Below are 25,569 nucleotides of genomic sequence, written 5' to 3' on the forward strand. Positions count from 1 at the left end.
ACCCAAAATCAGAAGGTGCAGCAGGGAGACCCAAGGTAGCTGGGTCACGTTTCTCTGCAAGTGGGACATGAAGGAAGGATGGACCAGGTGTACTGAAGATGGAGAGAGGAAGGGCAGGCTTGGCACCTGGCCTCAGGCCCAGGGAGGCTGGGTACTCTGAACAGGTCATCCCCATGCTGCAAGGTAGGGTTTGGTAGGGTCTGGCCAGGCCAGAGGGGCACTCCTGCAAGGCTAGGGCCTGTTTCCCCACCATGCAGAGGGTCAAGGCTGTACCAGGACATTGGGAGCCCTTTCTGGCACTGCAGGGCCCAGAGTGTGTCCTGAACCCAAGGCACCAGGACACTCAGGCTCTGCTGTGTTCCCAGCAGACTTTGCCCTGGCTCAGACTGGGGACTCTGGGTGTAGGACTGGTATTTCCTTATCCTGAGGTTGTGGGGCAGTAAGTGAAGGTATTAGGATACCTGTGGCTCCACACAGAAAAGGAACACAGGCCTGGTTCATCAGGATGCCAAAGCCCCTGCTTGGTGCCGGGCCCAGTGTGGGATGCCCCAATGAATGAAGTGTAAAGACCACTCAGCAAACAAATGCCTGGAGATCCAGGCATTTGAGATGGCATTTGAAGGAACATGGCACTTGAGGGCCGTGTGTGTGTGTGTGTGTGTGTGTGTGTGTGTGTGTGTGTGTGTGTTTGGGGGTGTGAAGGTATTCCTGGCACAGAGGACATACCAGGAATCCCTATGAAGTTCTAGGATCTTCCTACCTTCCTCTACCACCACTCAAAGTCTTCTGTTCAACTAACCTGTCTGTGTGGCCCATTAGAATGTTCTACTGAGCAGGAAAACCAACATGCAAGGAGGAAAGAATTTGAAAGGACCTTTCCAGCTGTGGTATTCGGAGGTCTGAAAAGCTTACTCCTTTAAAGTAAGTCAGTCTGAATAGCTTAGAAATGAACATAGATAGTTTAGGATTGAAAAGTTCCTGATTGTAGAGACCAAATAAATCCCACAATAAGGCATCAAAACGGCATGATTAAGAATATGGGCTCTGCATTGGGTGTTGTATGTAAGTGATGAATCACTAGATTCTACACCTGAAACCAGTGTTACATTGCATGTTAACTAACTGGAATTCAAATAAACCTTGAAAAAAAAATAAAGCATGGGCTCTGGAGAGAGACCACATGGGTTCTAATCCCAGCTCTGTAACAAACAACCTGGGTGCCCTATTTATTACACCTCAGTTTCCTCATCTGCAAAATGGGGATTGTCTTAATTAGCTTAGGGTTGTTGTGAACATAAAAGGCTTACTATTGGTAAAGACTTGGAACAATGTCTGACACATAGCAGACACTACAAAAAATAGTAAGCACTAAAAAAAATCTCATATTCTTTGAGGCATCTTTAGGACATACTTTTGGGAAAGATGAGCAATGAGGCTTCTTAGCCGTATTAACCATTTAGACATACAGTCAGTCTTTGCTTTACACGGTCTTGCTTTGCAAGACCATAAAAATGACCATGCAAAGTGAAACTGTCAAGTAACACTAAAAATCAAGAGGAAAAATACAAGTATTCCATGGCTTTTAAAATTTTTGTTGAAACATTAAAAACTCTCTTTCTATAGGTTTTAAGCATATATGGAAATGCAAAAAATAGTAAGACAAAAATTATAATATACCATAATTTAAACATTAGAAACACTGAAATTTTTAAAAAGTGTTTTCTTTGTAAAAACAAAACAAAACAAAAAATTTGAGAGTATTTGAACATTTCTTGCTGCCTTCTCTTTGTATAACTTATGATGTGGTAGGAGCATCTTTTCTATGCCTTCAAGAATCGTCATACTCCTTTATACATTTGCATCAGCTTCCAACATTGTACCCTTTTGTGATTTCAATGTTATGAAGTAGCTCTTGAGAGTTTTTTTACTAATTTTTTTTTCCTGAGAGTTCCTTTAATGTAAAATATTCTGCCAGGATCATTTCCTCTGGGATATCTTCCTTCTTTTTGTCTCAATCACTTTCTTCACTTATGCTTTTAACATTGGCTTCAGGTTTCATCATTATAAATGGAAACTTTGAAGGTCCTGGCTGTCATAAAGTCACAGGGAGCTTACTCAAAATGATATAAAATTCCACTTAGGAAATTAAATACCTAAAAATTCAACCTCTTCAGAGCAGCAACTTATTAACAAAGGAACCAGATGATGACACATTGCTGACTTTTCAGACTCAGCTTATATATATTTTAAAACAAACAAACAAACTGCCCAACATATGTGCAAGCATTTTCAGTGCTTAACTGTTGATAAGCACTTAACTGTTGATAATTATTTAAATGGTGGAATAATAGAATGAATCAACAGTATGAATCAAGCAACTGAATGAATTCAACTATATTATGAAATGTATGTAATTGCCAGAAATGAGTTTTTAACTGGATATTTAAGATATCATATAGATCAGAGGAGAAATGTAATTACATACTCTTTAAGAATCTGATGAAAGTTCTTTCCCCCTAAAAGTTCAGGTGAGCAGATACAACATGTTATGCAGCATGTCAGGAAGTTCAGAGAGCACCTGAAATCCAATTAGAAGCCCTGGTTACAAATCTAGAACTATTATTACTGGATGAGATCCTGCCAAAATCTGTTTCAGAGCCATTATAAATCCTGCAAACTAAGGTCACTTTCCAAGGAAGGGTAATCCTTGGAGCAGTCATCTGGTACCAGGAGTGCATTGAATGGTCGCTCTTGCTGGCTATACAAGTTTATTCAATCTAGGTCTCTTCAACAAACCTCCATCCCTGAAACTTTCCTCTGAGAGTACTGGTATTAGAAAACCTTACTGAAAAGACAGACTCAACATTACATTGTTGAGAAACATGACAGAACCAGCAAATCAAACTAAAAACTCTCTTGCATAGGAGGTTAGCTGCTGTGGGCAAAACATAAGAGGCCACAGCCTACTGTGGATGGGATTTTATTCTTTCTGTCCTTTCTTTCCTTCCTCCTTCCCCATTCCTTCTCTTTATTCTTCTTCTCCCATTCTTCTTTCCTACTAATGCTGACACTGCTCCCCATGGGCACTGCTTTATCCAGGCCATAGTGCAAGAGATTTTAGCCTTATTAAAGTCAATAGAAAAAGATTATCCTGAGTGAGTCACGCTGAATTCACTGAACAACCTAATAAGAAGCTCTGAGGACGCCTCAACAATCTCCAAGAAATTCATTCTTGCTGGAGAAGCTTACTCTTTGGGGGAAGTAATTTTGATCAAGGAAGGGAGTTGGGGATTACTTTTTTAAAAAATTGATTTGGCTTCAAAAGAAACAGATTGCCTAAACAATATTTGCTGATGAAGTCACAGAATGACTCCACCTCTGGAATGAGCTTCATTTTCTTGTATTTTGGTTAGAAATTTGACTCTCAATTGGGAATTCAGCCACTCTACCCACTCAAGGGCAAGATGATAAGGTTCTATCAGACCAAGCGTCTAAACGAACCTGAGACTCTACCAAGGTCAGAAATGCTGCACTTCAAGCCAAAAGATCTCCCTTTGGCTTGCTTGTTTTGACTTGTAACCACAATTTTGTCTTGTCTAGGTGTCCAATCACATTATAAAACAAAATGCTTGATTTCTATCGTACAGCACCCTTTGAACCAACAGGAGTCCTAGATATTCTTTCTTTCTTTCTTTTTTTTTTTTCTGCTCTGATTTACATAGGGCTTTAAATTGTTTTTCCTGAGCTCAAGAAACAAAAGATGGTTTTGGAAATGCTGAACCCAATGCATTACAACATCACCAGCATGATGCCCGAAGTCATGCCTGTGGCCACCATGCCAATCCTGCTGCTCACTGGCTTTCTTCTTTTGGTTTGGAATTATGAGGACACATCTTCAATACCAGGTAAGTCAGTCATTTAGTTCTGTAACTAAGGAGATTATGTACTTGGTCTTTTGGTCCATGAGGGTAAAGAAAATTTTGCAAAAGGACAAAGAGCAAACCCAGGGAGATGGCTGAAGCCCATGGCAATGTTAGCAAATAAAAACCCAGGTGAAAAATTTTATTCCAATTAGCTGCACATTTCAAATGAAAGAATTTCAAAAATATCTCAGATGATCCCTTCCATTCTGCACTTTGCTTTGGTAAAGTAGACCTGGCACAAGTATCCTCTAAGTTTGAGATGAAGTGAAGCAAAAGTAAGCCAGGTATTTTTTTTATTATTCAAATTCATTCTAATTTTGCTCTGAAGGTAAAAAATGTCTCTGGAATGCCTCCTCTTTTTTAAAAAAATTTTATTCTTAAGCAATCTCTACACCCAGTGGGGGGCTCAAACTCACAACCCTGAGATCAAGAATTGCACGCTTCACTGACTGAGCCGGCCAGGTGCCCCTGGAATGCTTTCTATACTCCTCTTCTTCTGCCTCCTATTTTGCCTCATCCATGTGCTCTGCCCTCTTCCTTTCTTGAACGTATTCCCTCTCTTTATCTCACTCTTCATTTTCTCTTATTCTTGGGGATGAGTGTGATGGTGGTGCCACAATAAGGGCTTGCTGGGACCTGGACAGTGGAAGAAAAATGGGGGCCACTACGATTCCCTTGGAATATCATTCCCTGACAGAATCTTCAGCAAGGTCTATGGATTAATCAAAAGTAGAGTACAATATAATTATCCAGATAATTCCAGTAGGAACTCCCACCACTCCACACTATCAGATTAATTCAGAAATATCAGAAATACCCGACTATTATTCAGTTTTCAGTGAAAATTCTTCATGGCAGACATCCATTCCCAGTCCCATGAGATATCTGATAAGGATATGAAAAGCATAGTCATTACACACTTCCAAGTGTGGTGGCCTTCATTATAGCATGATTTAGGGTAGGAGTATGAAGCTGGTGCAAAGTGCCTCATGTCTGGATGCTTCAAATTTTTCCAGAGAACTGTCTATCTGACTCAGACTGATATTTTAGGTTACTTTAATGTCTAATTAAATAGAGCACTCAGTTAATGTTGTTCTCTACGGCCTGAGAGGTCTGAGGGAAGACTCTTCCATGGTCTTTAACCTGAACTCCTTTCCCCACACTGCCCCTTCTTCACTGGACTTCTTCCACAGTGGGGTCCTGGGTCAGGATCCATGAATGGAGGGTGAGGTGGGGAGTATTTTTAACAAGTTCCCCCAGATGTTTATGTTGCAAGTGTTGGAAGAAGTCCCTTGGACCTTTGAAGAAGGAGGTCAGCCTTTGGGGGACAAGCATAAGAACTGGCATCCCTGAAGCTCTGGGCCAGGAGCCTAGGTGGCAGCTCACTCTGTCCACCACTCCTGGCCTGGTGGTGGACAGGAGTGAGCTGCCACCTAGGCTCCTGGCCTGGGGACAGACATCATACACTGATAGTTAGATCGCATAGTACTATGGTTCTCAGCCACATCTGAGGCAGGATCCCCATGTGGATATTTAAAAAAAAAAAATCTTCCCAGGTGATTTTTCACGAGCAATCAGGATTGAAAGCCATGGTTATGACTCCGAACCCTTTCATTTGACAGAAGGGGAAACTGAGCCCCCGAGAAATGAACTGCCTTGTCCAAGCAAACCATCATGACAAGTATAAGAAACCACAGAGTTCAAACTCCTCATTTTACAGGTGTGGGGTTAAAACCCAGAGAAAGGAAATGATTTGTCAGCATCTCAGCTTGAAAGAAAGTGGGAGCTGGGATGGGTGGCAGGGAGGCAACCAAGAATTCCTGAATCCCAGGTTGATGATCATTTTGCTAGCCAGGGATCTTGTGGTCCCATGCTCTCCCTTTGAAAATGTGAGCTCTGGTGGCACAGACTAAGGTCCCTGGTTCCTGGCTGGGGGAGGAAAAGGGAGACAATTGGCTTTGTCAGGGTGGTTCTTCCCAACCAGTACTTCTGAACTCCTTTTGCCAGTTTCCTTGAATCACTGGTTCTCTGCGCTCTTAGTTTTACAGGTTTGGGAGAAGCTCAGGGTCAGGGAAAGCCAAAGGGAGTGAAGAAGGTATAATGATTTAAAAGCCCTCAAGTCAGGAATGCCTACGTGGCTCAGTCCATTGTGTCTGACATGATGCCAGCGTTGTGGGATTGAGCCCCACATCAGGCTCCCCACTGAGTGTGGAGCCTGCTTGATTCTTTCTCTCTCCCTCTGCCCCTTTCCCTCTGCCCCTCTGTTCCTCTTCCCCTCTTGCCCCCGCTCCACACACAAGCCCTTAAGTCAGTTACAATTTACAAAGGAGTGTCATATTCATTTTCTCCTGTGCTCCTCACGGCATTGTGGTGAGGTAGGTGTGTTTATGCCCATTTTGCAGATGAAAAAACTGAGATTAAAGAGGGTAGATGGCACACAGCTAGTAAGCGATGAAAATGAGACTCAGAGCTAAGTTCCTTGATCCACGTTCCCTGAGAGGCCCCGCTGTGTTCAGAGGCGGGACTATGCACCCACAGGCAGGTGACTTAGTACTGCGAGATCTATGGGAGTCTGGGGAGGACAGAGTCATTCCTACCTGGGGGTTTTGTTAAGTGTCAGTTCTGGGAAACTGCCCCAAGTTCACCAATCTCTGCCCAGGACCCACAGTTACCTGGCCCCTGGCAGCTCTCCTTTCCCCGCGGGCACATAGCCATCCCCAAATTTGCACATGGTTTCTCTCGCATAGAGCCTCTCTCTGACTTAGGAACCACATCCCCGGAGGCGGCACTGCAAAAAGGACGTGGCAACACATTCCCCTAACTCCCACTAAAAAACAACTTCACAGAAAGGTAAAATAGATATGTCATCACAGTCCAGGACAAGAAACAGGATGTTAGCAGCATCCCAGAAACTTCTCTTGTGCCTTTTCACTCATACCCCCTCTCTCATCCCCAGCGGTAAACATTCTTCTATTTTGTGACAATCACTTTCTTGCCTTTTCATGTTTTGCCACCTAATTTCATATCCCCAAACAATACAGATTAATTTTTGCCTGGTGTTAAATGTTTTAGCAGTCGAGTCCGACATTACTTCTATATTGCTTCTTTTGCTCAATATTATGTTTGTTAAGATTCATCCACATTGCAACATGCAGCTACAGTGCATATGGTATCCAGTCACACAAACATTTCATGGTTTAATTACTGATGCTACTGTTGGTGGATCTTTGGGTGTCTCCATTTTGGGGATATCGTGAACAATGCTGCTATGAACATTCACGTGCACAAGTTTCTCTAGGGCGTATACCCAGCATGGAATGCAACAGCTTCTTGATCAGGACAGTGGGTGAGAGGTCCCAGCTATTGGCTTCCCAGAGGCTGTTTCTGCACAAAAATGCAGTGCAGTATTTATTGCTCCTCTTTGGGCATGAAAGAGGCTCCCACAATTGCTGCATGCCTAGATACGCATTCTCAAATCTAAGAAGCAGAGAGCCGCTTAATGTGGATGAAACCAGAATATTTACCTAATATCCTACCAAAGTTTCTCCCCTCCTAAAGCATCCTTTTCTCAGCTGGAGGGTATAAGATATACGTATAAATGAAAGGCTCACATTGTGTTGTAATTATTTGGTATAGTACTTCCCCCTCCCCCCTCCACATACTCTCCTCTCCCTATCACAGCATCTCCTGTCCATGACCTGTAGCTAGTGTCTATACCTAGCAGGGTCTCTGTAAGTGTTTGTTGGATGAATTAAGCTGACATGTGATTAGTCAGCAGTGACCCCAAACTCGGATTCTTTTCTGGTTAGAACACCCAGGTTTTCAACCTAAGCAAAGTTCATCGAATCTCCCTTTTTTAGTGGATAGAGATCTGCACTGTCATATTTTAAACTTGAATGGTGGTTCCCCAATAGCAAGACCTTCTATATGGCACCAAACTTTTAGATAAAAAGTAAAGAGTTCAGCCTTTCATTTGCATGCCTTTGGTTTTCATGGGCCTAGCATATTATGTAAGTAAATGTTTGTCAAATAAGGCTATTCCCAAATAGCCAGATGTTTGACCTCCTATGGACTAAATGTACATGATTAAGTGATATGTTTCCATTTTTATCAAAATGTAAATACAACCTAAAATACTCTAAATGAGGATCACATTTAAAACTTCATCCTTCATATTATACACACATCTGTAAATAACTTTAAAAATTCATCCAGGAGGGGCTCCTGGATGGCTCAGTCGGTTAAGCGTCCGACTTTGGCTCAGGTCATGATCTCATGGTTGGTGGGTTTGAGCCCCACATCAGGCTCTGTGCTGACAGCTCAGAGGCTGGAGCCTGCTTCAGATTCTGTGTCTCCCTCTCTCTCTGCCCCTCCCCTGCTTGTGCTCTCTCTCTCTCTTTCTCTCAAAAATAAACATTTAAAAGAATTTTAAACAATTCACCCAGGAAACGTTTATTAAACATCTACAATGTTTCAAGCTGTAAATAGCCAGCAAAATAGTTTGTTATTATGCACAGCTTAATTGATTAGAGATCTGTATATCTGATGACATTCTAAGGAAATACATATTCACATTTGCTCATTTTAATCTTTTGAAGAATTTAATGAAATTATTTTAATATAAAGCCAATCATCTACTTATAATTCAGTGTTATTGGAACAATCATAAGATTAAGAAGAACCCTTTGAAAATGTTTTGGTTCTACATATAATGCCCAAGACCTTCACTTTAAAGAAAAAAATAAAAAGCTGACAGTCTTATTCCCATTAACCCAGGTATTGCAAAGTTATGGACTAAATCTTATTTGCCGAATTTGGGACTAAACATGCAATTTAGATGACTCAAGCAAAAGCTTAGATTATCTAGATTATTTACACAACTCTTGCCCCTGGAGTCAGAACATGCCTCATACAGTTGTGCATGGCAGCTTCATACTTTACTGACAGAATGAAAGTAAAGGAGAAAGATTTAGAAAAGCTACTACTTCACAAAAACCATTGCGAAAAGTTTCTAACATTTTACCACCACCAGTAAAATCAAGCTAGCAAGTTTGTTCTCTGGTCTAGGCAGCAGCGAATTCCCCAGTTTTTACTGGATTTATGTTCTTTACAGTTCTGCCATTGTCTACATAAGCAAGGACATGAGAAGTCACTGCTCTTGAGTAAACCCACATCACTGGACTCAAATTCTAATCTAGACATTGATCAGATTCATTATCTATGAGATTTAGCTTAGGATTCTTTTCTTAAACTGAGTCCTTTTTGAAGGTAAACAAAAAAGAAATGGATATTCTCTGTTTGAATATTATCTTTGCAGACCATGTCTGTCAGTTAAAAAGATTACACCAGGGGTGCCTGGGTGGCTCAGCTGGCTCAGCTGGTTAAGTGTCCGACTTTGGCTCAGGTCATGATCTCACAGTTCATGAGTCCAAGCCCCACACTGTCAGAGCAGAACCTGCCTCAGATTCCCTGTCTCGCTCTTTCTCTGCCCCGCCCATGCTCGATCTCTCTCTCAAAAATAAATAAGCATTAAAAAAAATTACACCAAAACTACACACTCATGTTAAGCCTCCCATTCCGTCAGCTGGGGATCCAAACCAAAAGTTTTCAGACAAAACTCGGCAGCCAAATAGACCTGTCAGCTTGTCACATGTCCTGACTTCCATGCTTGTAAATAGATGGACTGACTGACTTGTATTTGAAACTCACTGATACTGCTTAACATGGCGAGAAAATAGTAGACACATACCCTGGTTCATTCAGACTGAATTAAGATCAAATGGAACTAGCATGGTACAGACACTGAACTACTGTTTTCACATGTTAAGCTTATTTGGGTTTTTAGTGATTCACAGATACACATCAGAAGATGTAAAAGAGCATTTAGATATTAAAGAACAAGAATAGCAGTAACATAAAGCAGTTGCTCTTTCTGGTGTTGCTAAAATTCTGAATGTGATCTTTTCCCTTTCCTAGGTCCTGGCTATTGCATGGGAATTGGGCCCCTCATTTCCCACTGCAGGTTCCTGTGGATGGGGATTGGCAGTGCCTGTAACTATTACAACAAGATGTATGGAGAATTCATGAGAGTCTGGATATGTGGAGAGGAAACACTCATTATTAGCAAGTAAGTCTGTTAAGAATTGGAGACATATTTTTAAAACTAAAGCTGCATTTTTTCCTATTAAGTAACAAGCAAACTTATTTTGATATCTTGATCCTTTTGTTTCTAAGGGTATGTTTTTGCTACTGAAATGGAGGTGGGCAATTCCCAGGTGAAAATCTATCACTATATACAAATGAAATAATTGGGTTTTGCCTAACACCAGAGGTACACAGATAAAGCACTCTGGAAAGGTGGGAAACTATTCAAAATTTCTCTCCAGATGATTTGGGTTTGATAAAACATACTTTAGGGAGAGGCATTATCTTCTCTGCTTTCCTAAGATTTTGCTCTTCTCTCTATAAGTAAGCATTTAAAACAAAACAAAACACCTGAGAGAAAGAAATCAGTACCAATTTGCTAATGTGCTTCTAATAGTAGGCTACTGAGCACCTCTAGCAGGATAAAGAGTAGAAAAAAATGCTATTCAAATGCTCTGATTGTATTTACGACTGTGTGCCAGTATCTCAGCTGAGTGATCTTAAAAAAAATCAGGAATATTGCCTATTTAAAAAAAATAGCTTGTTATATTCTCTGGATAAGTTTAGCATTGAATTCATCCAGGGTTAACCAAATAGGCATCGACTACAGAGAACTAGCTTTGTGAAATACTAGTTTTCGTTTTTACTGATCATAGAGCATGGAGAATTTCAAAGAAAGCATATATCACTAGACTTTCATCTATTATTACTAGATATTTAACAATGTTATATGCCAACCTATCTCATTAATGAGTTTTTAGATTCTCTGACAGGGCTTTACCCAGAACTAAGACCAACTAGGGTTTTACCGATGAATTAGAATTATTTGTCCAGATATACAGACTATTGCCCAGAGGTAAGTGAAGCATTTCTGGAAACCACATGGATTTTTTTCAAGCCAAGCTGATATACACCATTTCATAAATACCACGGTAATCTTTGAGCCCATTTCTTTGAAACAAATAACTGAAAGAAGGGAGTGGGGGACCGATAATTATCCTTAGATTTTACTTCTCTTGGGATACTGAGCTCTGGTCAGCCAAATTTAGGTGAGTTTGATACATTCTCACTTAAAAAAATTTTTTTTAATGTTTATTTATTTTTGAGAGAGGGAGAGAGAGACAGAACATGAGCAGGGGAGGGGCAGATAGAGAGAGGGAGGCACAGAATCTAAGGCAGGCTCCAGGCTCTGAGCTGTCAGCATAGAGTCCAACATGAGGCTCGAACCCATGAACCGTGAGATATAACCTGAGCCAAAGTTGGACACTTAACCGACTGAGTCACCCAGGCACCCCGATACGTTCTCATTTTAAAAATCCAATACTTTAATCACTTTGGCAACTGAATACAGTCTCAACATGTCCTGAGACTGATGGGGGCTTGGGACGTTGGCCCATTTGGCCCTGCTCTTGCATCCCTCAGCATAGCCAGTTGCCTTCCAGTGCTACTTGGCAGACAGGTAAAGGGACCTGCAGGATACTTATCCAAAAGGATATCCGTCTACAGCTCAGAATCTAGAGCAGTAGTTCTCACCCTGGCTGCACAGGGAGCTTATAAAAACCCCAAGGCCCAGGCCACACCCCAGCTTTCAGAATCTCTGGGGGTGGGACCCAGGCACCAGTAGTGTTCAGAGCTCCCCAAGTCATTCCAGTGTGCTGTGGAGCCTGAGACGGGAGAGCAGGTAAGCTGCCTCCAGCACAAAGGGGTCTCTCCTTGGGGGTAAGGGAGCCAATAAGCAGGGCTGGAGTGCTTTCGTCTTAACATCTTACTCTTTAGTCTAGCTCAGGTGCTGAGCTAGTGTCAGATAAGAACCTGAGTGAAGAATGTGGCAAGGGCCCAGAGGACCAAAACAGAAATAGCTCTTAGATACTACATACTTGGCTCACCAGATACAGTCCTGGAAGCCCAAAGCCATTCCTGAAGTAGGATCCTTGTTACAGTGCAGGGTGGCATCTGACCACTCTGCTGTCTTCATGAGGAAAGTGACTTTAGCAACCCTGACCAACTCAGGTGCTGATTCATGCTCAAGATGCACACACAACCCATCCCGCCCCTCCCCCAGCTCTCCCACTTCTCTTCTTGTCCTGTCCTAACCTGCTTTTCACTGGTTGGAGTCTTTGTGTTCTCCTTAATTGCCTCGAGCGCTCAATTTTGTTGTTAAGAGCTGAGCTCCCTGCAGGAATAGGACATGTTTGTCCCCATCTCCTTCCCTCGCCTGCTCTTCAGGTCCCTTCCAGAACTACCCGTGCCTCTTGAAAATACCCCAATTGGACCTCAGAAAGATTTTTATTTTTATTTGAATAGTTTGCCAGGTTTTTTTCTTTTGAAAAGTTTGAGATCTCTAGTCATTACAGCTGACTAGAGATTATGGCCCAACTTTTCCTACCAGCATAGTCTTGAAGTGGTGGGGGCTGCAGAATTTCACGGCGGGGGTGGGGGGTGGGGGAGTCAGGCCTGAGTGCTTCCAGGATGTTGCCTGAGCAACTCTGAACTCTGAGGGAAGGTTCATCTGGGCATCCGTAGAAAAAGCACTCACAATTCCCCAGGCAGGTAAGCTCTAAATTAATGAGGGTCTACAGATGTTGCCCATGATACTCTATGTTGTGTGTATGTATCAGTTTTTGTAATGAATACAAAAAAAAAAAAAGAATGTGGGTGGCATTAATAAAGGGGGTTAGCAATTAACATGCTAATTATGGTCATATAGTAATTAACATACTAATTAGGGTTGTATTTGTGTATCTGTTTTAATCATATGTAAATTTATAGGAAATTCATTAATTTATTCTTTTAACATGCATTTATTGAGAATTTACTATATACTAAGCACTGGATGATCCTAACTTATTATTGCCCCCCATTCAATCATTAAATATTTATTGAGAACTTAACTATGTACACTGGGTATCATGAGCAAATCAGCCAAAAATTCCTACCATCATAGAGAAATATATTGTTGTATTGTTAATATACCAACAATAAATGAGTGTATCAGTAGGGTGACCAACTGTCTTGGTATGCCTGGAACTAGGGGGTTTTCTGGGATGGGGGACTTTGAATGTTAAAACTGGGACAGTCCCAAGCAAACCAAGATAGTTGCTCACACTATCTTCAGGTAGATATGTGCTATATAGGAAAATAAATTAGGGGACAGCCAGTTGCAGGGATGGAAGTGCAATTATAAATAGGCGGTCTAATTCAGAAGACCTAATTCAGATAGGCCTAATTAGGCCTGAATTACGCCTAATTCAGAAGACAGCATTTGAATAAAGACTTAAAGGAAGTGAGGGAAGGAGTCATGCAGAGATGTAGAGGAAAACCATTCCAGACAGAAGGAACAGCAAATGCAAACCACTGCGGTGGAAGCCTGTCTGAAATGTTCAAGTAACAACAAGGACACCAGTGTGGCTAGTGGAAGAATAGTGGAGATGACACTAGAAAGGTATCAGGACAGTCAATAATATTGGGCCTTGCTGGCTATTGTAACAACTCTGAATTTTACCCTGCAATGAGATGGGAAGCCTTTGAAGAGTTTGAGCAGAAAAGTGACACATCTAACTCATTCATGTTTCAGCAGACTCCTGACTTCTTTACCCACATTCTACCCACATTCTTTGAGACTAGGTGTTAAAGGAACAAGGATGAATATACAGAGGGCAGTTAGACAAGATGATGGTGTCTGGTCCGCATGAGAGCAGTAGAGGTGGTAAGAAGTAAAATTCTAGGTATATTTTGAAGGCAAAGTCAATAAGGTGCTAAGAGATTGATGTTGGGTGTGAGAATTAAGGTGGTAGCATAGTGTTTTGCCTTGAATACCTAGAAGAATGAGGGTATCATTACCTCAGGTAGGTGGAGTAAGTTCGGGACGGGGAGAAATTGGGATTCCATTTGGGATATTTTGACTTGATATGTGTAGTGTACAGCTGAGTAGGGTGTTGTGAAGGAAGGTCTGAGTCTTTTGACCCTCCACCACAGTTAGAAACTAGAAAAGGAGGCTGAGAAGGACAGCCAGAGAAGGGAAAACCAGGAGAGTATGGTGGTCTGAAAGCCACGTGATGAGGGTATATCAGGGAGGATGGAATTGTCAAACATGCCAGATAGCACTAGGTTAATGGAAGAAGATTTGAGCAACATTTAGCAACATGGGTGACCTTGGCAATTTCAATGGAGTGGTGAGGGCAAAAGTTTCACTGTAGTATAGAATGAGGAGAGAGAATTAGAGGCTACAGGAGGAATACAACTCTTCCAAGGAGTTTGTCATAAAGGCAGCAGAGAAACGGAACAAAGAAATATAAAGAGATATATAGTCCAAGGAGTTTTTGTTAAGAGAGGAGAAATCACAACATGTGTGTTATGATGGCAATGATGGATTATAAAGCAAAATTGTTGATGGAAGAGAAAGGGGTGTGCTAGGTGAAATGTGAAAGGGGGTACAGGTGACAGGTGGAGTTGGCGTTGAATAGGGACATGAATGTTCATCTACAGTAAGTTTGAGAAGTTTGAATATATGAGCACAGATCCTAGTAGTTGGAGCTTGCAGAGATTCTTCTTTTTCCTCAGTGAATATATACATACATACATACATACATACATACATACATACATACATACCTAAGACTGGGAAGTAGAATGTTTGAGGAGAGAGGAGGCAGGATTTAATAGTCATCTAGAACAGTAAGTGTGAATCGACTGGGGAAATGTAGTAGAATTGCCAGCTGCGCTAAGGGCCCACTTGAATTTAACTGGAATTTGTCAGTGTGTGTGTGTGTGTGTGTGTGTGTGTGTGTGTGTACGTGTGCATGTGTGGTTTTTTTTTCCCAGCCACATTCAGCTCCCAGGAACAAGCACAGAGTAAGCTAAGAGTTGGATTTAGCCAGGGGTAAGGTTTTACCAGGGGTAAAAGATTTTACCAGGCAACTATGACAAAGTAAGGAGAGGGTCAAGGGAGTTGAGGATGCATGGAAGAGAGTGATTTTAATGATTGACAACAAAATGTTTTTTCCAACTTTCTATTAAGAAAATGTTTAAATGAATAGGGAAGTTGAAAGAACAGTCTTCCCATTCCTTGCCCCCATGACATTGACCTCTTGAAGAGACCAGGCCAACTGTCTTATAGAATGTGTTTCACATTTCTGAATTTCTCTCTTTACATTATGATGTCGCTTAACATAGTCCTCTACTCCATGTGTTTCTCATAAACTGAAAATTATGAATTTTTTTAGAGAGATAGAGTGCGAGCAGGAGAGGGAGGTGGAAAGAGAAGAGAGAGAGAGAGAGAGAGAGAGAGAGAGACCCAAGAAAGCTCCACACCCAGCGTGGAGCCTTACACAGTGCTCAATCTCACAACCCTGGGATCATGATATGAGCCGAAATCAAAAGTTGGACCCTCAACCAAGTGAGCCACCCAGACACCCTAAACTGAAAATTATGTCTCAGTTTCATTCAGGTTAAACATTTTTGTAATAATACCTCCTTGGTAGGGCTAGGCACTTCATATTGCATCACATCAGGAGACAAGGAAAAGTTGTCCCACTATTAGGGATGCTAAATGTGATCACTTGGATAGGGTAGTTACAGTCAGATCTCTCTATTATAAAGATTGTTTTCCTCTTGCAGTGACTCCAGTATTTAGCTGGGTATGTGAGGATATTAGAGGGGCAAAGGACAAGGGGAAGGTAATGGGATCAACAGAGACTAAGTCTCAGGCACAAAACAGGTCTATATGGGCAAGTGTTTTTAAATGTTTGGTACCAATTATTCCATTAATTTTCTCCTCCATATTTATTTCTAGTACTCATCACTCTTGAGCCTGGCCACAGATGTGTGAGTCCTTTTTTTTTTTTTTTGAAGGTTGTATTTTTAAGTAATCTCTACACCCAACATGGGTCTTGAACTCACAACCCTGAGATCAAGAGTCGCATGTTCCACCGACTGATCCATCCAGGATCCCCTATGTGAGTCCTTTAAATTCAGAACTGAAAAGTGGCTTCCTCTTCACTACCTAATAACTTATTTCCTGGCTACTTTTCATTTTGAATAGACAATAGGTTTGCCATCTTTGGTGCTGTCTTTTGACTTCAGTCATGTTTAAAGTAGAACAATGAAGGGGAATAGGACAAACAGGCTTCCAATTATGGAACGAATAAATCACAAGGATGAAAGGTACAGTATAGGGAGTACAGTACTGGTATTGTAATAGCATTGTATGGTGACAGATGGTAGCTACACTGTGGTAAGCACAGCATAATGTATAAATGTGTTGAATCACTGTGTTGTACACCTAAAAACTAATGTAACACTGTGTGTCAACTATACTCAAATAAGGAAGGAAGGAAGGAAGGAAGGAAGGAAGGAAGGAAGGAAGGAAGGAAATAAATAATGACTCCAGGGGCGCCTTGGTGGCTCAGTCAGTTAAGCGACCGACTTTGGCTCAGGTCATGATCTTGCAGTACGTGAGTTCAAGCCCTGGATCGGACTCTATGCTGACAGCTCGGAGCCTGGAGCCTGCTTCAGATTCTGTGTCTCCCTCTCTCTCTGCCCCTCCCCTGCTCATGCTCTGTCTCTCTGTCTCTCAAAAATAAATAAACGTTAAAAAAATTTTTAAAAGAAATAATGACCCCAGTTACCATGCAATTTACACTACCCTTCTGAGCTTGGGGACTCACCTGGTCTCTCTTCAGTGGTAGGAAATCTTTACTCCCCCAGTCAATATAACATCTCCTTCAACTGATGTTATAGGCTGGCCCACAAGGCTGGAGCATGGTCTCTGCTATTTTCATGACCACCCTGTGTGCTCTGGGCTGGGGTCCCTAGTTCTTCACTAAACTTTATTTCTTCACTTTCCCAATTTACTCTGGTTATATAAAGCCAACCTACTTTTGAAAAAAGTTTGTTTTAAATTGCTCACCGGCAGCCGGTCACTCTTCACTCTCACTGTGTATCACTTCTGTCTTGACAGCTTTGTCCCTTGCCAAGTCGGAGCCTCTGACTCGAAATAACTGAGATGTTGGCGCCCCCTAAAGAACACATTTATTTTTAAACTTAGCTCTTTATTAAGTAATGCACATTTAGTTGGGTTTAAGTTTGGGGTTTCTTGTTTCTTTTTTAAAAATCGATTACTAATTTCTCAAAGTAAGTGGCCATGCTAATGTGGTTAAAGCAGTATATAAAAGCTCTAGGGGTCAGAACAGAAAGAATAGCGCTCTGCTTTACCTCTAGGCTTAAAGTTCTTAGATACAAATTTGTGAATAAAGAATATACAAATTACTTACTTTCTGCTGTACTTACAGAATAAGGTAGGGGAAGGTGAGAGAAGCTAAAGTCCTAAAACCTATTAATAATCTTTTCAGCCCTCTCAAAGCATGACTTCTCTATACAGGAAAAAATTTTAGCTGTTTGTCAGTCAAATTAATTCCCTGGAATACAAAGAGAAGCATCTGTATTTTTGTTTTTATTTTTGTTGCTAGGAAGAGAAATACTTGTACAAAACTTGGGATCACTTGATGAATAATATCTGGAATTAAATCAAGAGAATATTTGACTTAATAGAGAGTGTTTTGATTTGAAAATAAGATGTTTTTCCTTGAAAGAAATAATCTAGTAGACAATTTATTCATATAATAATTATGTTTTCATTTCCTGACAATGCCACCATTTCAGGGCCTTTCTTTTAAAATTTAAATAGGACTATGGAACCATCACAAATGTGAAGGTTTGGCTAATACTTAGCCCACTACTCAGCCAGAGCACAGTGCCTTTGGCCCAATGTCTTCTTGGGAATGTGTTTTCACAGGCATTAATTGAACAACCTAGTTAAGGCACACTCATCCTTCTAGGAGCCAAGTATCAACTTTAAGAAGGAGAAGCAAGTGGTAAGATGGTCACTGCAGCCCAGTGCACATACTATAATCACCACTCCCCATCTTTGAGGGTTATGTGCTCAGAAACACTGCAGAGGAGGAGAATTTGCAGCTGAGAAACAAAATTTCAGTGGAGAAGTGGGGAGGAAGAACCAAAGTTGCAATGAACACATGAAAACTTGTATAAATATTAAGTTCACCAAAAATAATAATGGCGTCTAAAACACTGATGATATTTTACGTATCTTGAATTTGCACAATTGGGCACTATGCTGCTACTTTCTCTTCTCTCTTTCTCTCTCTCCCACACCAGAAAATGCCCAGGTTCTCCCCCCTTGGCAATATCAGACAGATGTTTATAAATATATTTTGCTTTCTTGCAATAATATTCTCTTGCGATTCCTCTGCTCAAATGTTTAGTCCTAATTTTATGATCTCTGCCTCTGAACTCCTCTCTGGTCTCAGAGACATGGGGTAGCTTATAATCCTTAGGTGAAAAAAACTCTGGGGGGTCTATTTCAACTTACCTAGCAGACCTGGGCAGTTTAGTTCCCAAGACCCAAAGTCAAGGATTATGTCACTTGAGCTCTGCCCGTGATCCCCAGCAGAGCATACACAGGTAGGCTACATGGATACATGGCCTGGCTCCAGTATAGTAAACATGGCCAAAAGTCAGACTAATGACAGTGTACCCTGCCTCAGCTTTCTTCATTGCCTCCCATAGTTGCACCACAGAAAACCTCTACTCCTTCTCTGCTAACCAGTTGGCCCCTCTTTTTAATTCCCAAGCCCTGCTCCCCTTTTCTCCCTATCTCCAAGAAAAATGGCTATCAATTTGAGTATACTTAAGTGGAAAATTTTTGAAGTTGCTGAAAATATATATGGAGAGAAGTAAATCTGCTTATGTTGACAATTTACTAAGGGGAATTTGCATTTGGCCGTGTCATCCACATATAAATACCGTGACCTTGTAATCTGAAGAGCCTGTTATCATGCCCCCTCAGAGGAGTCTGGGTAATGTATGTACTTGGAACATGCTTTGTTAGCGTAGGGAGGAAGAGGACAATAAATGAGACTTTGGGGCTAAGCACAGCCTCTGTGGTCCTCTGTGTACTCTGTGTTCTTATTGTCCACTCAGCAGTGCAGGGATGTCTGAGGGCCCCAGGCCTCAGAGGCGGCATGCTCCAGCCTTATGTATGGAAAGGCTGGGCCTTGGACGGAGGTGGCTGACATATGACCTCTCTTTCCTCACTCACTCACTCAACCAAGACCATGTACCCCGTCAGTGAGAATTTTGGGGTCTAGCTGCCTGCACTCCCACCTCCTGCACTGTTTGTCTGCCTCTTATCCTCACTGTACAGACTTTCTTCCATATCCTTCAGATAATCTCATTTGATTTTTCCAAGTGAGTGGTATTTGTGTCTGGTCTATGCCTACAATGTGATATTGGCATTTATGAAAATAATAGACATACAAGCACCACATGTCCTGCTTATTATCTTCTCTATTCTCCAACAAACACTATCCTGCCTGTCTTCATGTAATGTCCTTTTGCTCAGCATATGAAGGGTAGCCACCTAGTTTATGAGCACGTGCCATGTTGGAGTTCCAGTTTCTGACCCATGTGGTCCGTGGCCTCAGCTGTCACTCAGCCTTTGTCCAGCTAGCCTGTTTCCCTCTGGGCCCTGCATGAACCTCTTTTCCAGCCAAAGCCTCTTGCCATAGGAAGTGCAGTCACCTGTAGTGTTTCTTAATTTCTCTCTTGGCAGATGAAAAATGAATTTATTCCATCCACCCCACAATTCTCAACTTCATAAATTCCCAGCAGACTTCTTTTTCTGAGCACTGAGCCAGGAGTCCTCTCCTCCCCAAATCTGCACTCTGTAGCATTCATCTCAGCTCTCTTCCCTCTCCCTCCCCATGCTGCTAGCTGCAAGTATACCCTGCAGTAAACCCACCTACCATTTATACTGAAGAGCACAATTATCCTCTTATCCTTTATCCTGTTGATTATTAAATGACTTAAATTATCCATTTATCCTTCCAATGCCACAGGATAACTTCTAAGCAGTCTTAACAAAACATCTCAACAAGGTGAGTTGGTCTCTCCCTGCAGAAGAATTCTGTACTGCTATCCTAAGAAGATAATATTCTCCTCATGTGTGCAGGCTTCTAGAACTTCTTAAGCTAGAATTTTATAACATTTCATAACTCTAAGTGCCTCATCATGCCCAAATTGACCCCTGGGATGTGGGGGGAAGGGAGCAGCTCCTAGAAGAAGAAATGGTGGAGAGGGGAGAGGAAGAAGGAACTGCTTTCTCCTTCCTAGTTCCTCCCAGGACTTAAAACTGAGCACAGGTCTGGAAAACAGTGTGGAGGTTCCTCAAGAAATTAAAAATAGAACTACCCTATGACCCAGCAATAGCACTGCTAGGAATTTACCCAAGGGATACAGGAGTGCTGATGCATAGGGGCACTCATACCCCAATGTTTATAGCAGCACTTTCAACAATAGCCAAATTGTGGAAAGAGCCTAAATGTCCATCAACTGATGAATGGATAAAGAAATTGTGGTTTATATACACAATAGAATACTACTTGGCAATGAGAAAGAATGAAATATGGCCTTTAGTAGCAACGTGGATGGAACTGGAGAGTGTGATGCTAAGTGAAATAAGTCATACAGAGAAAGACAGATACCATATGTTTTCACTCTTATGTGGATCCTGAGAAACTTAACAGAAGACCATGGGGGAGGTGAAGAAAAAAAAAAAACAGTTAGAGAGGGAGGGAGCCAAACCATAAGAGACTCTTAAAAACTGAGAATAAACTGAGGGTTGATGGGGGGTGGGAGGGAGGAGAAAGTGGGTTATGGGTATTGAGGGCACCTGTTGGGATGAGCACTGCGTGTTGTATGGAAACCAATTTGACAATAAATTTCCTATTTAAAAAAAAGAAGAAAAAGAAAGATAGTTTGATTCTGAAAAAAAAAAAAACTGAGGGTGGGGGGGGGGCGGGGCGGTGGTGCAGAATGGAGGCAAAACAGTGAGGAGGAGCTGAGAAGTTCAGGGAAGGAAGCCTGTTGGCAAGGTCCCAGTGCTGCTACCTCAAGGGCTATCTAATGGCTCACCATGTCCTATATCCTGAGAGAACTCTGTGACCCTGGAGACCTTGATGAGTCAGGATGGAATGCAGAGCCCCAGGATAGCTGCTGTCACCACCACAGACAGCTGTCAAGGCCCAGCCCAGCCAGCTAAGTGCAGAGCCTGGAGTGACCAGGAGGTGTCCTTCAAGCCCAGAATGATACCCACCGGAGGGTCCAGGCCTGATGAGAGACTCTGGGGATAGATGGTACAAGGCCAGACTACTGGTTCCAAATGAAGATGACATCAGCAATTCCAGGAACTCTGGATTCCGAGACTCACTCCTGTAGAGGGTGGTGCTGTCTGGAGTGGGGCTGGAGGCTCTCAGGACCCTCTGGTGGAGTGGAGGGCTTGGCTTCTCAAAGCCTTGCAGCTCTGATCCCAGTTGTGGGTAGTATTTTAATGACTTGGAATTAGAAAAGAGGGAAATAAAGAATGGTGTGTGTGTGTGTGTGTATGTGTGTGTGTGTTCTATCTTTCGTGGTGCTCAAGCAGGGTGTCAGGAGGTAGAAGTATTTCGACTGGAGAGGGATGTTCTTGCACTAACAGAAGTGTTTATTCAATACGAATTCTAGAATGCACTGCATTTAGATCAACATGCATTTGCTAAGAGAGTCACCTGGTATCAAAATCATCACGATGAGTTCTCTTAACCCTTACAAATTCACACTAAGGTTTGCTGTCTCTGCAGGTCCTCAAGTATGTTCCATGTAATGAAACACAGTCACTACAGCTCCCGATTCGGCAGCAAACTTGGGTTGCAGTGCATCGGCATGCATGAAAATGGCATCATATTTAACAACAATCCAACCCTCTGGAAAGCTGTTCGACCTTTCTTTACAAAAGGTAATCAGGTGCTGGCTACATTCTGCTCTTTTGTCTAAAAATGTGCCCACTATTTTGGAATTTAAATTTTGCCACTTCACTTATTTTGAAATAATAAGATATGGTAGGAACTGTTCTAAGCACTTGATATTTTAATCCCACAGCAACCCCATGTGGTACACACTCTTATCACCTACATTTTACAAATGGGAAAACTGAAGTTTACATAGGTGAAGTAACTTACCCAAAGGTCCCAATATTAGTAAAGAGTGGCCCAGGAGACAACCCCAGAGCCTGCATTTTTAACCACCACAAATTCTGTTCTTCTTGTTGATGCACAAAGCAATTTCATAGACATGAAGAAGAGATGGAGCTCTACACTTAGGATCATTTCAATTAAGAATTTAGTGTGGAAGGGGTGGCTCAGTCAGTTAGGTGTCCAACTCTTGATTTGGGCTCAGGTCATGATCTCACAGTTCGTGGGGCTGAGTCTCCCCTCAGGCTCCACCCTGACAGCAGGAAGTCTGCTTGGGATTCTGTCTCTCTCTCTGTCCCTCTCCACCATCCCTACACCACCCACTGAGTGCTCATGCACATCATGCATGCAAAGGCATGCACACATGCTCATTCTCAAAAATAAATAAACTTTAAGAATGAATGAATGAATGAATGAATAAATAAATAAATAAATAAATAAATAAATAAACTTAAAAAAAAGAATTTAGTGTGTAGGCACCTAGGTGGCTCAGTTGGTTAAGTGTCTGGAGACTTGATCTCAGGGTTGTGAGTTCAAGACCCACATTGGGCTCCATGCTGGGCATAGAGCTTACGTTAAAAAAAAAATTTAGTAAGAATGTAGTGTGTCAGTCACATGTTTGATTTAAACACAGCCAAACAATGTGCTTGCTAGATCACTGACTAACATTCCAGATGTTTTAACAGAAAACAGTTTGTGAATAAAACTTAGAGAATTGTAGAACTAGGAAGGACTGTATATGTCATCTTGTTAAGCCTCTGAATTTTACAGTTGAGAAAATACAGTCCTAGAAAGGTTGCGATTTTTGCCCAGGCAACATAGTAAGTAATAGATAAGCAGAGACCCCACCCCAAGTCTCCTTATCTAGTGATTTTCCCCTTTACTATATCTTGCTGGAAATGAAGAGGTTGGGGAATATACATGACCAGTCTTTGACATCAACATCAATGAAGATAATCATGTCCTGGAACCATTTTCAGTGATAGAATACGGGGCTAGATAGATTTTATGTCTGACCTTCCACCATCAATATTCTTCCCTCTAGCCAGCCTCTGTAGTGAACCTGGATGCCTCCCATGTGCTGCTGAGATAGGGAGAATCTATGCCTATCCCGGTTGAGCACTGATTCCCTCTACAGAGTTGTCCATCACCAAGACTCGGTACAACTCTATCGTGGACTCCACTGTATTTGTCTCCTATTGCTGCTGTAACAAATTGCCACAAACTTAATGACTTAAAACAACATATCAGTTATCTTATAGTTCTATAGATAAAAAGTTTGACATAGGTCTCAATGGACTAAAATCGAGGCGTTGGCTGGGCTGTGTTTCTGGAAGCTCCAGAGGAGAACCTGTTTCTTTGTCTTTTCCAGCTTCAGAGGCCACCTGCATCCCTTGGCCTGTGGCTCCTTCCTCTGTCTTCAAAGCTAGCAACAGCAGGTTGAGTCCTTTTTATATCACATCTCCTAGACCATCCTTCTTTTATCACATCACTTTCTGATTCTAAAGGCTGCTAGAAAAGGTTCTTTGCTTTTGAGGACCCATGTAATTAGGTTGGGCCCACCCAGATAATCCACAGTAATCTCCCCACCGATTCCTCAACTCGAATCATATGGGCCAAGTCCCTTTTTCCATGTAAGGTGACATATTAATAGGTTCCAGGGATTAGCACCTGAGAAGCTTTAGGGGGCTATTACCCTGCCTGTCACTTGTGTTGGGCAGTTCAATACTCTGATACCTTACAAAACTGCAGACTGGATTAATGGAAAGAGTATAGGACTCAGGATTATAAATGGTGGGTCCAAGTCCTAGCTCTGCCACTTTACTAGCTATGTGACCTTGGACAAGTCATTCAACCTCTCTGAGCTTCCGTTTCTTTCTCCACAAAAGGTGATACCACAGAATATTAATTCTAGAGTTATTGTGATGAATAAGTGAAATAATGCTGTAAGACCCTATAGAAATGTGGGGGGTTTTTGTTTGTTTTGTTGAAGTATAGTTGACATACAATATTATACTAGTTTTAGGTATATGACTTAGTGATTCAACAATTATATATGTTATGAAATGCTCCCCACGATAAGTGTAGTCACAATACAAAGATGTGACAATATTATTGACTATATTCCCTATGCTGTACATTATATCTCCATGACTTACTTATTTTATAACTGGAAGTTTGTACCTCTTCATCCCCTTCACCTATTTCACCCATCCCCACCCCCTCTCACTTCTAGCAACCACCAGTTTGTTCTCTGTATTTGGGTCTGTTACTTTTTGTTTGTCTGTTCATTTGTATTGTTCTTTATATTCCATATAAAGTGAAATCATGTGGCATTTGTCTTTTTCTCTCTGACTTACCTCATTTAGCGTAATGCCCTCTAGGTCCATCCATGTTGCTGCAAATGACAAGATTTGAAATGTAAGTTTTATTTTACTTTGCTGTTTGGCCCAGGTGCATTAGAAATATGTGAACTAGTATTTAGGAGCAATTAACTCTCACGTACCAACATGGTTTACCTTGCCATGCAAAAATTAATAGAATTTAAATTTTTTTAACATTTATTCATTTTTTTGACGGAGACAGAGCATGAGTGGGGGAGGGGCAAAGAGAGAGGGAGACACAGAAAGCAAAGCAGGTTCCAGGCTCTGAACTGACAGCACAGAGCCTGAAGTGGTGCTCGAACTCATGGACTGTGAGATCATGACCTGAGCTGAAGTCAGACGCTTAACCAACTGAACCACCTAGGTGCCCCCAAAATTATTAGAATTAAAAAAATTTTTTTTAATTTTTTTTAATGTTTATTTATTTTTGAGACAGAGAGAGACAGAGTATGAACAGGGGAGGGTCAGAGAGAGGGAGACAGAATCTGAAGCAGGCTCCAGGCTCTGAGCTGTCAGCACAGAGCCCAATGCGGGGCTCGAACTCATGAACCGTGAGATCATGACCTGAGCCAAAGTCGGATGCTTAACCAACTGAGCCACCCAGGCACCCCTAAAAATTGTTTTTAATTAACAGAATTTTCTAAACTCATCCATTTGTTTAACAAACTACTGTTGTCTCATCATTGAACTAGGTGCCCAGAATATGATGTTAGTCAATACATGGTTCATGCCCCCAAGGAATTTATAATGAGGGGGGAGGAGCAGAGTGGCAGATCAATATATCACCAAATATCATCCTAGGTGATGTGTTATGCTAGAGTTGTGTGCACAGCACCACAGAGCACAGAAAAAATTGGTCCATTAAAGTACACTGAGGGGTCATGGGTGGCTTTTTGAGGAATGGATGCTTATGATAAGTTTTGAAAGAAGGTAAAAGCTACCTAAATTAAGAAAGTTTGATGAGGACACATTCCACAGAAGGAAAGAACAGGATACTCCAAAACAGGGAAGGGTAGATCAGCACTGTATGTCCAG

At 41.7% G+C, this 25,569-nt stretch overlaps 1 protein-coding gene across 1 annotated transcript in view; it reads left to right on the forward strand.

Annotated features, from left to right (window-relative positions):
- Nucleotides 1-1,854: 1,854 nt before the first annotated feature.
- LOC122468647 (aromatase) overlaps nucleotides 1,855-25,569 on the forward strand; it is a 39,957-nt gene continuing 16,242 nt past the window's right edge. Inside the window, exons 1-3 of the mRNA XM_043555430.1 lie at nucleotides 1,855-3,905; nucleotides 9,900-10,050; nucleotides 21,761-21,915. Of these exons, the coding sequence (XP_043411365.1) occupies nucleotides 3,761-3,905; nucleotides 9,900-10,050; nucleotides 21,761-21,915 (451 nt within the window). The 5' untranslated portion in view covers nucleotides 1,855-3,760. The remainder of the gene's footprint in view (nucleotides 3,906-9,899; nucleotides 10,051-21,760; nucleotides 21,916-25,569) is intronic.

Source organism: Prionailurus bengalensis, chromosome B3 (genome assembly GCF_016509475.1).
Source record: "Prionailurus bengalensis isolate Pbe53 chromosome B3, Fcat_Pben_1.1_paternal_pri, whole genome shotgun sequence".
NCBI classification, from domain to species: Eukaryota; Metazoa; Chordata; class Mammalia; order Carnivora; family Felidae; genus Prionailurus; species Prionailurus bengalensis.